Source organism: Oryctolagus cuniculus, chromosome 9 (assembly GCF_051225735.1).
Source record: "Oryctolagus cuniculus isolate XC-2025 breed Fujian yellow rabbit chromosome 9, ASM5122573v1, whole genome shotgun sequence".
Classification (NCBI taxonomy): domain Eukaryota; kingdom Metazoa; phylum Chordata; class Mammalia; order Lagomorpha; family Leporidae; genus Oryctolagus; species Oryctolagus cuniculus.
The window spans coordinates 111,596,917-111,613,092 of NC_142875.1; the positions used below are offsets into that span (position 1 = coordinate 111,596,917).

At 42.1% G+C, this 16,176-nt stretch overlaps 1 protein-coding gene across 12 annotated transcripts in view; it reads right to left on the bottom strand.

Annotated features, from left to right (window-relative positions):
* Positions 1-16,176, bottom strand: part of GRIN2B (glutamate ionotropic receptor NMDA type subunit 2B) — a 755,912-nt gene that overhangs the window by 51,591 nt on the left and 688,145 nt on the right. For 11 of the 12 annotated variants that reach the window (XM_089303866.1, XM_089303864.1, XM_008259603.5 and 8 more), the window contains 5 exons: positions 14,833-15,035; positions 13,879-14,050; positions 13,532-13,685; positions 10,177-10,302; positions 6,760-6,989 (listed from right to left, as the gene is read on the bottom strand). In XM_089303866.1, coding sequence (XP_089159992.1) covers positions 6,760-6,989; positions 10,177-10,302; positions 13,532-13,685; positions 13,879-14,050; positions 14,833-15,035 — 885 coding nt within the window. Of the gene's footprint in view, positions 1-6,759; positions 6,990-10,176; positions 10,303-13,531; positions 13,686-13,878; positions 14,051-14,832; positions 15,036-15,876; positions 16,164-16,176 lie in introns of those variants that run through there. The other variant, XM_089303874.1, reaches the window with a different exon arrangement.

The window sequence follows — 16,176 nt, forward strand, 5'->3', positions numbered from 1 at the left end:
ATTAAAATTAAAGAAGAAATCAACAAAATTGAGACCAAAAAGAATACAGAATATCAGCAAAAGGAAGAGCTGCTTTTTGAAAAAATAAACAAAATCGATATACCATTGACCCAACTAAACAAAAACGGAGAGAGAAGACCTAATTCAATAAAATTAGAGATGAAAAAGGAAATGTAACAACAGACACCACAGAAACAAAAAGAATCATCAGAAACTACTACAAAGAGTTGTATGACAACAAACTGGGAAACCTAGAAGAAATGGATTGCTGAACAAATAACAATCTACCTAAACTGAGCCATGAAGACATAGAAAAACAAACAGACCCATAACCAAGACAGAAATTGAATCAGTAATAAAGACCTCCTAACAAAGAAAAGCCCAGGACCGGATAGCTTCCCTGCTGAATTCTACCAGACTTTTAAAGAATAATTAACTCCAATTATCCTCAAGTTATTCAAAACAACTGAAAGGGAGGGAATCCTCCCAAATTCTTTCTATGAAGCCAGCATCACTTTAATTTCTAAACCTGGAAGAGATGCAACAAAGAAAGAGAATTACATAGCAATTTTCCTGATGAACATAGATGCAAAAATGCATAACAAAATTCTAGCCAATCGAATCTAACAAAACATCAGAAAGATCATCCACCCAAACCCAAAAAGTGGGATTTATCCCTGGTATGCAGGGATGGTTCAACATGCACAAATCAATGTTATACATCACATTAACAAATTGAAGAACAAAAACCATATGATTATCTCAATAGATGCAGAGAAAGCATTTGACAAAATACAACACCCTTTCATGATGAAAACTCTAAGCAAATTGGGTATAGAAGGAACATTCCTCAACACAATCCAAGCAATTTATGACAAACATCCAGCATCACACTGAATGGGGAAACTTTGGAAGCATTCCCACTGAGATCTAGTACTAGACAAGGATGCCCACTGTCACCATTAATATTCAAACAATCCTGGAAGTTTTAGCCAGAGCCACTAGGCAACAAAAAGAAGTCAAAGGGATACAAATTTGGGAGGAGGAAATCAAATTATCCCTATTTGCAGATGATATGATTCTATATATAGGGGATCCAAAACACTCCACTAAGAGACCATTGGAACTCATACAAGAGTTTGGTAAAGTAGCAGGATATAAAGTCAATACACAAAAATCAACAGCCTTTGTATACACAGAAATGCTACAGCTGAGAAAGAACTCCTAAGACCAATCCCATTCACAATAGCTACAAAAAAATCAAATATCTTGGAATAAATTTAACCAAGGATGTCAAAGATCTCTATGATGAAAATTATATGAGATTTTTTACATTACAGAAATAAACAGAAGATAGAAAAAATGGAAAATCTTCCATGTTCATGGATTGGAAGAATCAATATCATCAAAATGTCCATTCTTCTTTACAGATTCAATGCGATATCAATCAAAATACCAAAGATATTCTTTTCAGATCTAGCAAAAATGCTGAAATTCATATGGAGGTTCAGGTGCCATCGAATAACTAACCCATCTTATACAACAAAACAAAGCCAGAGGCACCACAATACCAGATTTCAAGGCATACTACAAGAGAGTTATAATCAAAACAGCCTGGTACTGGTACAAATAGATGGACAGACCAATGGAACAGAATAGAAACATCAGAAATAAATTCTAACATCTATAATCAACTTATATTTGATCAAGGATCTAAAACCAATTCTCAGAGCAAGGACAGTCTCTTCAACAAATGGTGCTGAGAAAACTGGATTTCCATATGCGGAAGTAAGAAGCAAGACCCCTACTTTACCCCTTACACAAAAACCTATTCAACATGCATTAAAGATCTAAATCTATGAACCAACACCATCAAATTATTAGAGAACTTTGGGGAAACCCTGCAAGACATTGACACAAGTGAAGAGTTCTTGGAAAATACCCTAGAGGCACAGGCAGTCAAAGCCAAAATTAACAAATGGGATTACTTTAAATTGAGAAGTTTCTGTAAAGCAAAATAAGCAGGAAAGTGGAGAGACAGTTGACAGAATGGGAGAAATTATTTGTGAACTATGCAACAGATAAAGGATTAATAACCAGAATCTACAAAGAGATCAAGAAACTTCACAAAAACAAACCAACCAATGAAGTTAAGAGATGGGCCAAGGACTTAAACATTTTTCAAAAGAAGAAATCCAAATGGCCAAAAGACATATGAAAAAATGTTCAGGATCACTAGCAATCAGGGAAATGCAAATCAAAGCCACAATGAGGTTTCACCTTACCCCAGTTAGAATGGCTTTCATACAGAAATAAAACAACAACAAATGCTGGCAAGGATGTGAAGAAAAAGGAACCCTATTCCACCGCTGGTGGGAATGCAAACTGGTAAAGCCATTATGGAAGACAGTATGGAGATACCTCAAAAATCTGAATATAGGTCTACCATGTGACCCATCCATCCCACTCCTAGGAATTTACCCAAGGGAAATGAAAGAGCAATCTGCACTTCCATGTTTATTGCTGCTCAATTCACAATAGCTAAGCCATGGAATCAACTGAAATGCCCATCAATTGAAGACAGGATAAAGAAATTGTGGGATATGTACACTATGGCATACTGCACAGCAATAAAAAATAAAATGAAATCCGGTCATTTGCAACAAAATGGATCAATCTAGAAAACATCATACTTAGTGAAATAAGCCAATCCCAAAGGGACAAATACCATATGTTCTCCCTGATATGTAAGAACAAATAAAGCACCTAAAACAAAATCCACAGAAGTTAAATGTACACTTTGAGAAGCAATGACTGGAGCAACCCTTGTTTTGACAAGGAACAGTTTCATTTTTTTTTTGTCTTTTTGTTCTTCATACTATCTGTTGAACTCTTTATCTAACGTAGAGTTAATCATACATGTATTAAGTCAATTGAAAATAGATCTCAGGCCGGCACCATGGCTCAATAGGCTAATCCTCCACCTAGCGGCGCCAGCACAGTTCGAGTTCTAGTCCCGGTTGGGGCGCTGGATTCTTTCCTGGTTGCCCCTCTTCCGCAGCTCTCTGCTGTGGCCCAGGAAGGCAGTGGAGGACGGCCCAAGTCCTTGGGCCCTGCACCCCATGGGAGAACAGGAGAAGCACCTGGCTCCTGCCTTTGGATCAGCGCGGTGCATTGGCCGCAGCGCGCCAGCCGTGGCGGCCATTGGAAGGTGAACCAGTGGCAAAAGGATGACCTTTCTCTCTCTCTCTCTCTCACTGTCCACTCTGCCTGTCAAAAATAAAAAATAGATCTCAGTAAAAAATAGGAGGGGGAATAAGAGAGGGAGGAGGAAGCTTGTAACTGTAAAGCTGTATAGTTCTGCATACATTTCTATGGACTAAGGGTATAGTTTAAAAACTTGTCATGGGACCCCAAATACCATTAAAACTGGTTGTAAAAATGCCATTAGTTTGTTAAAGTGATCATATTAAGTGTTAAAGTGAACATATAGATAGGACTAAGTGGTCAAGTGATCATATAAATAGCATCAACTGCCTGGTACTAAAAATAGAATTAAAAAGGAGAGAATGTCCAACATGGGAAGCAGCACACACAGCAGAGCCATAGAATGACAATCCCTTTAAGTAACACTCTGACCTCAGGATCAGCCCTTAAGGCAGTTGGATCTGGCTGAAAAGCCCATTAGAGTGTTTCAGGCATTGAAAGCCAAAACAGCCGGCGCTGCGGCTCAATAGGCTAATCCTCCGCCTCGCGGCACCTGCACACTGGGTTCTAGTCCCGGTCAGGGTGCCAGATTCTGTCCTGGGTTGCCCCTCTTCCAGGCCAGCTCTCTGCTGTGGCCAGGGAGTACAGTGGAGGATGGCCCAAGTGCTTGGGTCCTGCACCCCATGGGAGACCAGGAGAAGCACCTGGCTCCTGCCATCGGATCGGCGTGGTGCACTGGCTGCAGCGCACCAGCTGCGGCGGCCACTGGAGGGTGAACCAACGGTGAAAGGAAGACCTTTCTCTCTGTCTCTCTCTCACACTGTCCACTCTGCCTGTCCAAAAGAAAAAAAAAAGGCAAGCAAAAACAACGTGGCAAAGAATGTCCTACATGAAGGATCTCTGTGAGTGAGATCCCAGTGGAAAGAAGGGGTCATCAAAGGATGTACTTTTCTCTGAAGGAAGGAGAGGAGTACTTCCACTTTACGTATGGCCCTGTCTAAATACTGACGGAGTTTGTGGTCTCAAAAGGCTTCTATTGCCTTGGCAGCTCATGGCAAGAGCCTCAGATGATCACTGACATCATAAATAAGAGTGTTATTTGTTAAATTAACAACAGAAGTCATTGTGCACTTAATCCCCATGTAAGACCTCTGTCCTTAATGAGTTGTACTATGAGGATTAACTGCAAAAGCTGTTCTCCAACAGTACTTAATAAATTGTATGTGTGTGTATGGGGGTGCAAACTGTTGAAATCTTTACTTAGTATAGAGTTGGTCTTCTGTATAAAAGTTAATTAAAAATGAATCTTAATGAAGAATGGGATGGGAGAGGGGGCTGGACAGGAGTTGGGGTGGGAGGGCCGGTATGGAGGGAAGAACAACTGTATTCCTAAAGTTGTACCTATGAAATTTGCATTCATTAAATAAAAGCTTAAAAAAAGACTAGAGAGTTGGGACATGCTGAAAAGTCTTTGACAGAACTGATGGGATCCAAAATTTCAGAATATAACCAATGTGGTAGAGAGGTCAAGTTCATATCCTCTCTGCATCAAACAGCATGGGATGATTAGGTTCTTTCAAAACCACACAAGGCAAAACAACTTCCCTCCATTCTAACTGTGCTTAGTTCAAATGAAGACATGCTTTCAGTTGTTGCTGGGTAGCTCACAATGGTATAAGAAGATTCAGTGTTTCAAGAAATTTTCATAGACAATTGAAGAAAACATTGTAATATATATGGTGGTTCCCCTTTGAACAGTCTGGAGCTCTAAGAAGGGCTGTAGGCTATTATTCAGCTGCCATATTAGCATATGGTGACATGGTCCCACAACATTCTGCTACATTCATACATGAGGACATGGTCTCTACACTCTGCTACATCAGTGCAAGGTGACATGACCCCACCATACTCCATGTGGCTTCACAATCCACTATACCTCTGCCATCTTCTGGTGAGAGGACATGATCTGGTATACCTTCTGAGAATCTACACATGGGGGCATGGCCCATTAAACTTCCACAATATCCATGTATCCAGGAAGGCAAGGTCTACCTTATCTACACCACATCCAAGCTCTTATCCCCAAGTTGTTTTTCTTATCAATACTACTACATGGGTCACAGAAATAGTCACAAAAGGTGATAGCTGTGAGAGTGGTCATGGTTGTAACATGGGGTGATAGCAGGTATCTAATTCAAACTCTAGTGAGGATCAAATGTTGAAAGATGTTGATGAAGGAACAATGTGTACATGCATGTGTGTGTGAGAGAGAGAAATTTAAATGAATGAATATATGAATATATAACACATCATGAGTTAGATAATTAAAATCTTAAAACAAAGGAGAAGGAAATATGAAAGAATAGTTTAAAAATAAGGAAGAAAAATTATAGAGGAAGATAAATCAGAGGACAAGATAATACAATGAATCAAATACAGTGAATGTCTCTCTCTCACACACACACACACACACATATATATACATATACACATAATATATACATTTCTCATTTCCTAAAGATATTGTTTATTTTCCCAACATGGTTTTGAATGTTCCCAACGAGTAGAGATGGATAGATAGAAAAATCAGAACCTTAGACCCCAAAGATAATATATCTTCTGTTCACTCCTCTCAAACCATTTGCTTACATGTCTAGGGTTTCATATTGAGGAAACCTAAACCATGTGATAAGACATTATTTGATCTTAAGGCACTTTGTCCATATCCCATTATCTTCTGGCTTAATCCTGGAGTTACAAGTTGGGGTGGGGAATAATATTTTCTAAGTCTTAAGGAAATAGAGAATTGGTTGTGAGTAAAAGTCTCCACAATTATTTTGGCCCTTAGCTCTACTGGACACTTCATGAAGGAGGCTCCTGTCATTAGTCTTAGATTGTCCTCACTGTGACGCCTCAGACAGACCTAGAAGGCTTAGTACATCCATGTGCAGAAATTATGAAGACCAGAGAATATGTTCCTACTCTTGAATGCACAGGCCCATGGGGAGGGCTACAGTTGGTTTGCAGGCAACCCATTTATCAGCAGCACAGAGGGCCCTCATTGAGTTAAACAGCAGTTACTTCTCTTCAAGACACAATGTGAACAACCCTCCTGCTCAGTCGTAAGAATACATGCGTGTGTAGAAAAACAAAAGGAGAGCCCACAGTCAAACACCACTGGGAAGAAAATGAGACCTTAATGCTCCAGTCTTTTCCATGTGGGTACACAGGGGCAACCCTCTAATAACCACCTAGTGGGTTACCGAGTGCTGACAGAGCTACCTAACCAAAAGCACCAAGAGCTACCAGATATTCAGAAAGCCTCTAACACACCAAGCTCCTTATTTGCCACCTGGGGAGTACTTTTGACAACCTTTCACAAATCAGGAGGTAAACATGTAGTCCTATTATTTCAGTAGGGAAACTGATTTCCACTCCCATGCCCCAGTTTAAGAAAAACAGAAGACCTGTCAATTCTCAAGACAAAATGGACAGGAGAATTTTGAGAACAAGATGGAGTGAAAGATGACAAATTTCACATAGGTCTCTTACCTTTTTGTCACTCAGGCCAGAAACCTGGTCCACATATTCCTCTTGGATCATGAAGGCAGCTAAGTTGGCAGTGTAGCTAGCCAGGAAGATGACAGCAAAGAAGGCCCACACCGACACCATGATCTTGGAGGTGGTCCCCTTTGGGTTCTGCACAGGTACGGAGTTGTTGAACACCAGACCCCAGAGTAACCAAATAGCTTTGCCAATGGTGAAAGATGGGCCTCCTGGCTCTGGCAGGACAAAAAGAAACAGGTAAACAGTTAAACCAGAATCACTGGTTCTATTTCAACCTACAAATATGTTGAGCTGGTGAGCTCCTGTCCAAAGCAGCCAACTCTAAGCCTGTATTCTTTTATAGACAGTTTTCTGATTTGATAACTTGTTTCCTCTTCTCTTGTGAAAGCAAAAGAGGGATACTTAAAAGTCCAAGTGTGTGTGTGTGTGTGTGTGTGTGTGTGTGTGGTGTGTGTGTGTGTGTGTCTTTCTTCAATTACTGGTCATGACTCAGTTGGTGCCTGGGAGGAGTGATCTGTCTGCCACCATTTACAAGACCCTCAAGATCACATAAAAACTGAATAGCAAAGACCTTTTTTGGTCATACTTGGGCCATTAATTATAGTTTTCCTGTTTTATATTTATAAATACCAAGAAAGCATTTCAGCTTCCAAATGTGTCAGCAAGAATTATGTGCAGACTTTTGCTACCTTTGTCATAAATCTCCTCTAAGGCTAGTCACACTGAGGTAGAATGGCTCTGAATGCGCTTCTCCTGACTTTTTATTGGCTTCTAGCACTTAGCCCTCAGTGTTTCAAAGACAGCCTTGACCTCCTTCCAATGCCCATACTTCCCAACTGGTTCTTCTAGTAGTAGCTTCTGTGTGAGAGAATTATCAGAAAGCCCAGGGAGAAAGGACAAGGCATGCCCCTCTCTTTGACTTTGGCTTCTCTCCACCCACCTTTCTGCCCATCACTGTAATGTATTGTACCCTCTGCTATCTGTGGTGATGGTAGAATCGTGTCTGTTGTCTGAATCTCCAAGATGCAGCCCTTCCACTGCAGAAAGGAACATCTGCTTGCACAATTTGATAACATCTTAGCACAGGTCTTAGGATGTGATCTGTGATCCTGACAGCATCTGCTCAGCCAAGTAAATTGTCAGGGACTACACATGTTGAGTTCAATATCTAACTGTGCACACACATCTGTGCATGTGGACCTTGTTTCATGCAACAGATGTGTAACTAAAAAGTTGCTTATAAATCAAAGGTTTGTAAGTTGTAAAATGCTCTAAGGAGACTTGGTGTTTAAAGTGGCACCCTGTGAATTCCTCTGTCAAGACAAGCATCCTTTGGTAAAGTGAGGAATTGAAAACTTGCTCTGGGGCTAGCACTGTTGTGTAGCGGATGAAAATGCCGCCTGGGGCACAAGCATCCAATTTGGGCAGACGGTTTGAGGGCCAGCTGCTCCACATTTGGTCCAACTCTCTGCTAATCACCTGAGAAAGCAACAGAAGATGGTCCAAGTACTTGTGTCCTGCACCCTCATGTAAGATCCTGAAAAAGCTCCTGGATTTGGATTGGCTCAGTTGTAGCTGTTGGGGCTATCTGGGGAGTGAACCAACAGATGGAAGCTCTCTCTGTCTTTCCCTAATTCTGACTTTCAAATTAATAAATGAGTATTTTTTTTTAAAAAAGAAAAACTTTGCTTTGAGTTTTGTAGGATTGGGTTTGCACCTGGCTTTTTAAGAGTGAGAGGGAAGCACAAACTTTAGCTCTTGACACTGCCAGGCTATGTATATGCTCATGTATTTCCCAAGGGTATACTTCTTACTGGTACCTCTAAGGCTGAGATACATGCCACAGCTTCAGGGTGATCTGTTATAGGAAGAAAACCCTCTGACAACACCATACTGTGGAGACAGCCAGAATCCTACCTCAGAATATACCAACCAAATGAAAAGACACATCGACATCTGCACCATGTCAATGAAGTGCTAATTCATGTCTAGACTATAAATTCAACAAAAAAACGAGGGCAGCTTTTCAAAATATTGCTGCCTGGTAACCTACTCCAAGCTATTCTTATTAAATTAGTGTGGAGTGGGGCTGCTCATGCTAATGTGCTACCAGGTTGCAGAATCATTATTTTAAAGCACACAGTGGGCCAATCACCATCCTAGACTTGGTGAATCAGAACATTAGGCTCAAGAACCTTAGTTTTTCAAATGTCCCACAGGTAATTCTTCTGCATGACCAGGGTTAAGAATCTTTTCTCGTTGAAGGAAAGAGCTCACATTCTAGAAGTGGAAATACTCAGAGAAGGTAAAATATTTCTTTTAAAAAACTATTTTTAAAAGATTGTTTGCTTGTTTGAAAGGCAGGATATCAGAAATCAAGAGACACACAGAGAGATTATGTATCAGCTAATTCAATGCTCAAATGGCCACAACAGCCAGGGAAAAGCCAGACCAAAGCCAGGAGCCCATAACTCAAGCCAGGTCTCCCCACATGGGTGTCAGGGACCCAAGCACTTGGGCCATTATCTGTTGCCTTCTCAGGTGCATTAGTAGAGAGTTGGATCAGAATCAGAGTAGCTGAGACTTGAAATGACACTCTGATATGGGATGCTGGTGCTGCAAATGGCAGCTTAAGCAGCTACACCACAATGCTGGCCCTGGTAAAATATTTCTTAATCCTAGGATTCTAAGGAAGTTTTGGAGGGGCTCTACACAGGGATCTCATTGGTTCTTCCAAAATGCAGTGGGCATTTTAAAAGTGTCATAAATGCCCTGAACCACGGGTAGTCCTCAAATCTCTGAACCTTCCTACTCAAGAAATTGGGCAACTCCCCACTCATAGCTATTGGCTAGAACTGTTTTCCTCTTCCATTGTATTTCAAACACTGAGCTCCTAGACTCCATGGCAAGGAGTTGAGCTAGGGATGTAGGTTTTAGAAATCACGTACCTCAGCAGTGACCCTTTGGCAGTGGGGAACTCTACTAGCCCCAACCACCTGCAAAGACCCTGGATAACCTATTTTCCCTTCTTCCTTATGCATGTGTACCATCTGCCTTGTTAGTCACATCTGTTCTAACACACTTCCCAGAGCCTAAGTTTATTAAAATAGTTTCCTGGGTGTGTTGTTGCTGCCTGTAGCTCCTACTCATCCTTCCTCTCATTTTCTTAGGGGTGCAAATAGGCTTGGGGCCAGCCATGAACAGAGCAGGGCACATACAGATTCAAACATCTTAGTTGGGGTATTTCAACTAAGCCACCAAGCTGGTGATCTAAAAAAGCTAAGGATTACTTTTTCAGAACTAGATAAGTTAGTGAGGATGCAGGTAACACATGAGGGGTACATGGATTTGGAATTACCAACAGAGAAAGTGCAGATATGGAGCAGTTCCAGCTGGCCTTACCTCTGCCATCAGCGAGGCACCTGTTATAACCCACAGGGCTGAAGTACTCAAAGACAAAGACAGCCACAGCTGAGACGATTAGCAGCATCACAAACATCATGACCCACACATCCGCACTGAATGGCTCTGGGGAAGGAAAAGAAAACAATGCCCAGGGTTAAAGCAGAGAACAAACAGACTCTCATTAATTCATCTATTCACTGGATCAGGCAAATGTGAGTTTTGGGGGAGAATAAACTAAAGTTCATTGCATGCCTTCAGTGTAAGACAGATCCTGGAAGAAGAAGAAGCAAGAATTATGTTGCCTGGGCAACTCTGTTTCTTGGATGGGTGAGTTTCAAGGGTTCTTTCTTTCTCTTAACTCACTCACTCTCTCTCCCTCCCTCCCTCTCTTTCTTTCCTCCTCTCCTCTCCTCTTCCCCCTTCCCCTCTTGCTCCCCCCCCCCCCCCGCCATGAGGAGGACAGACTCATGCCCATGAATCTTCTGAGGCTATAGAGACTATAGTTTCTGTCACTCTTGAAGTCTTTGAGTAAACAGCGCCTTGGAAGACCTAGACACAGAGCCAGTGAATCAAACTGGATTGACTTGGTTTATGTTCTCATCTCTACGGCCACAGCACACAGTGGAGGCCTGGAAAGGCCTTTCCTGGGGCTTCTAAGCCTTTCCACCAAATGCATTCTCTATAGATTTGGCTACCACATCAGAGTTAAATTGTTTTGGTGATAATTATGTACAATGAATAACCAAGTCCCGTGTCCGCATGCTTAAACTTCCTGGTCTAGAGTTCCTTTTTCAATCCATTTCAATATGGTATATTTTATTAGACATAATTAGGGTAAGAGAATACAAGTATGAGTCAAGGTAAAAAAGTCCATACACATTGAATATCAGTATCTGAAACAATGGGAATATAACAGGAGACACAGCAATGTGAATAAGCTTTAATTCACAGAACAACTCTAATCTATGCCCTATTACCAAGTGACAGGGTTGATGGGACAAGACCAGGCAAGATGGCGAGAATGTTTTCCACATGCTTTATTTAATATCTTTATTCATTTTTGCTGAACCCCTTCCAGTTGAGCTAAATCTCTCTGGCTTGGCGATGTCCAGAAATTGAACACTATATTCCAGAAGCCATCTCTCTGAAGGGCTATAAAAAGTGACAATGGCTATTCTGTCCCATGATGCAATGCTCCCTCAATTGTGTCTCAAAATAGTTCTGGCCTTTTTAGCTGTCACATCACATTGTAAACTCATAACTAAGTGAATTAACATGCTGTTTGCTCCATCTTCCAAGTCATTAATAAAGATGAAGCTGAAAAAGGGGTAAAATTGACTGAAAATTAGGAAATATCTTTTGGACTCCAAGACTGACTTTACTATTGAGCTTCCAAAGGAATTATAAAAGCCTGATTTTTTAATCAATCTAAAAGGGCCCTTAATAAAGCTCCTGAGATTAATATACTTATTATGAAACACAAAGCCTTTCAATGGCAGCCAGAGACCGTGAGGGTAGAAGGTACAATTCAAAGCTTCTGCATTGTTGTGCATGATAGCAAGACTCTCCTTGCTATCCTACCCTGATTTCACTTTTGTTTAAGATTGAGAGATAACTGAATAAAAACATCCCTTCTATGATCTCCTTTCCCCACCTAATCCCAGGGCAACTTTCTATTCAAAAAGTTCAGTAAACATATGTATTGGTCTGCAGTTTAGAAAGTACTGTTACCACATACCACATAGGAGTATGATCCCTTTAACAGTTCTCCTACAATGGGACTGCATTTTCTGTTTTACAAAGGAATAAACTAAGAATGAAATGCCAAGGTCCTTTCCAAGTATATACTCAGAAAGTGGCAGGGCCTGGTTGCAAACTCAGATCCTCAGAGGTACAAAGTCTTCCTTGTCCCATTGTTTTACGTTGCACCTTTGTCTCTGTCCACTGCACTGGTTCCTAGATCAGGGGTTGAACTCTGAAATGACCTCACCTGTATTAAACACAGGCTTTAGCCAGACTCTAATTCTGGATCTGCCAGTTATTAGCTGAAAGACTGTTGGAAAATGGCTTAACTGTCTAAGATTCAGTTTGCTAAGCTATAAAATGGGTGTAAGATTAGTATTACTAGTGCAACCTAAGGTTGTACAGTAAGGCCTGGCTTACCACATGGTAGGTTTTCAGTAGAGGTTGGCTTCTCTCATCCCTGTAACTATTTAGCTGCTCATCCACCAAACACACTAAGAAACACACTCTACTTGGCATTTCTAAATCATTCTAGCACTCTACCTATATGCCACTGGTCCTTCAGTTCAGACGTCTGTGCTATACTGACAGAGTTAGAAGTATTACATTGTTCTGTTTGTGTCTCTTAATGTTCCAATTACCTTTGTAAAGAAAAAAAATACATCAACTATGAAGATTAATACATAGCATGTATGCAATCTAATAGTATTTCACATAAAACTGGCATGGCCAGAATTTGCTTCATTTTGAGTAAGAAGATTAACTCAAAATTTGAAGACTTCATGGAGAAATTCTACGGAACCTGTAACTCTACTTTGCAGGACATTAATTGAATTAATTCTTTGTGGGTAACCGTTTAAATAAATGTTAATCACTGTCTATTCTATTTTGCCCACTTAATACACACTGCCGTTCCTTAGATAGGTTGTGACTGGTCCAAGGGCTTATAGCTTGCTGATGATCAAACCAGGTTTTTGGTCTCCTGGCCAGTATTCTGTTTTCATTTTATTTTCTAACCTTTTGCTCTATAGGCCCTGCAAAAATATGGGGTATGAGTTCACAAAAGACCTCTTCTAATTGAAATCTTGGCCTTATTCACTTGGTCTTATATCACATCTAGGGCTTTTGACATTTAAGAGATGCTGGAGGGTGGGGAAGCAGAGAGGGTATGGGGAAGGATGCGGTGAGGTGGGAGGAAAAATCAGATCTGCTCTGTCTGGCAAAGCCTCAGAAGCTTCATGTGAAAATAGAAATCTGTCTTTGGTAGCACTGGGCTCACTTCTTAAAGATAATTAAAAATAAATAGGTATTTCAATGATATCCAGATTTGGAAATTATTATAGTAGGAAGCAGCCTCTGAGATGAACTGGATGAAATACCTGCTGTGGATAAGGAAACTTAGTCCCTTGCTGGAACAACCTTTCTCAAGGCCAAATGATGACTTTAGTGATGAGAATCAGACCAAGGCAAGGCCACTGGTTACCAGTCCACCACTGTTGTCTTACAAAAGGGCATCATGGCTTCTGATTTTCCTAGCAAACCGCCTCCCAGATGAAGAGCCCTGGTGTGTCCTTTCCATTCCCTTCCCCCCAGGAGACACCTCATTCACCTAAGAAGGCAGAAGGGGACACAGTCCCATTGCTGCGCGACACCATGACACTGATGCCAGTCTCTATGAAGGGCACAGAGAAGTCGACCACCTCTGAGCGTTCTTCATTGATGGTGAGTGATCCTACTGCCATGTAGGCTCTCTTCATGACCACCTGAAGAGAAAGGTGCAATGCTCCAGTTAGAACATTCAGGAAGGCAAGGGACCACATGACCTCACAAAGAGCCACACCATATTCTATTTACAACGTTGTATTTTCTGAGATTCATTGGATGAGTATTTACACAATATCCAAGTGAAACAAAATAAATGAATAATGGAAACAGCTCTTAACTGCTGATGCTCACCTCTCCAATCATACCATTCCAGGTTCCATTGATTTTCTTCCCATGCTTGCCATTGGTCACCAGGTAAAGGTCATAAGTGAACTTCACAGATTTAGAAATTTTCTTAAGGATATCAATGCAGAACCCCTTGCAGCATTTTTTGATGTAGCCTGGCTCCTCATCTGTTTTATTCCTAGCCGGTTAAAGAAACAAACAAAACAAAAACAACGCTTTGTACAAGCGGCAGAATATTACTCTTTGTCATTAAATCTCCAACCCCAAAGCAGGAGCCACCCCTTCACAGCTCAGCATAATTTATAAGAGACCTGAATGAAGGAATAAATCATTCCAGAACTGCAATATTTTCATTATCTCATCACATTGAGCCACGTTTTATGAAAAATTTAAACATGCCTTTGAAGCACAATATACATCAGGGAAGGGTACACATCCTAGGGATCTATTTGATGAATTTTCACACACTGAACTCTCCCTTTGAACCAGTGCCTTAACCCAAGGACAGAAAAGCCACCTGGGTGGCTGCCTGTTCTGCCTTCCAGGTATTTCCCATCCTCACCAAACAGAGCCATTACCCTGACTTGTCTCAGCAGAGAATACTTTTATCTATTAAAAAAAGATGGCATTAAATCTCAAAATTTTAGAGCATGCTGGTCCAAGAAAACATATTTCAACATCAACAGTAAATTTAAATCTCCATAAACTTGAGACCCTGGTGGTTGAGGCCAGGCAAGGCCAAAGGGATGTTATCCTGGCCAGCATCCATTCTGCCAGGCTGGGATCTAGACAGACCCAGACACCAGACCACAGAGCTGCCAGTGAATACAAAGCTTGAGAGGAACTGAGAATTGGACATGGTGCCCAACTCATTCCATGCCTCATACATGGTCCCAGGCTCACAGCTGCATCCCATCTGCCCCACCCCTGCCTCCAGAGCCATCAGGGAGAGTGTCATACTCAGAGATGATGCGCTTCTGGCAGGGGACTGTGTTCCTCATGCAGGTTCCACTCAGAGGGTCCACACTCTCCACAATGACAAATGGTGCCTCCTCCAGGGTGACAATGCTCAGGTGGTCATCCTCCTGTTCTTCAGTCTCAGGACACATGCGGGGCCACACGTAGTACTTCATTTGCAGGGATTTGTCTTTCCACTTCCCCACCTGCACAAGGATGAAGGAAAGACTCAGAAACCATGGGACACAACATAGTGATCTCGCCTATCATTGGTAAAACTTCCCAGGAGGCTGTTAAATGAAGACTAACAGATGCAGGCCATGAAGACAACAGGAGACTTCTTAAACCTTATGCTGAAAATGAGCCTACTGTGTTCAAATCCAAGAAACAGCTGGGCCAGCACTATGCCACAGAGGGTTAAGCTGCCACCTACTCCCATGTTAGTACCAGTTGGGAGTGCCAGCTGCTCCACTTCCAATTCAGCTCCCTGTTAATGCACCTGGGAAAGCAGTAGAACATGTCCCAAGTATTTGGGCCCTTGCCAACCACATAGGAGATTGGATGGAGTTCTAGGTTTTGGTCTGGCTCAGCCCTATGTGTTGTAGCAATTTGAGGAATGAACCAGAGAATGGAAGATTTTTTTTCTCTCTTTCTCTACTTCTCTCTATGTAACTCTATTTTCAAGTAAATAAATCTTAAAAAACACGGTGATGTTCATTCACTCACTCATTTTCCAAGCAGTAAGTGAAGACACACTACGTGCTAGGCTCCCTGCTAAGCCCCAAGTCTCAAAGATGCATCCATCTGCCCTTCATGAAAAAGGGGATCAGAGGCCAGTGCCACGGCTCACTAGGCTAATCCTCCACCTGCGGCGCTGGCACACTGGGTTCTAGTCCTGGTCAGGGCGCTGGATTCTGTCCCGGTTGCTCCTCTTCCAGGCCAGCTCTCTGCAGTAGCCTGGGAGTGCAGTGGAGGATGGCCCAAGTGCTTGGGCCCTGCACCCCATGGGATGTTGCTCCCCCTCTTCGTGGAGGAACGACACAGGACCCTGCGCTGTTCTTTTGTCTGCTCGGCCCTCCCCGGGTTTGCTGCTGGTTCTTCCCGGGTTGGCTGCCGTCCTTCCACCTCCATGGAGGGGCGGTTCCCCCTGCCACTTTCCCCACTTCCGCGGGGGAGCGGCACACCGCCGGCCGGCTCTCTCGGGGGCTGCACAGGTGTTCCTTCAGATAGATGTTCCTGGTGCATGTTGTCTCTCTCCTCCTTTATAGTCCTCTTCCACCAATCCCAACTCTGCTACCCACACGCCGAGTATGCTGCTCTCCTGCAATCAGGAGCAGGTCCTGCTGT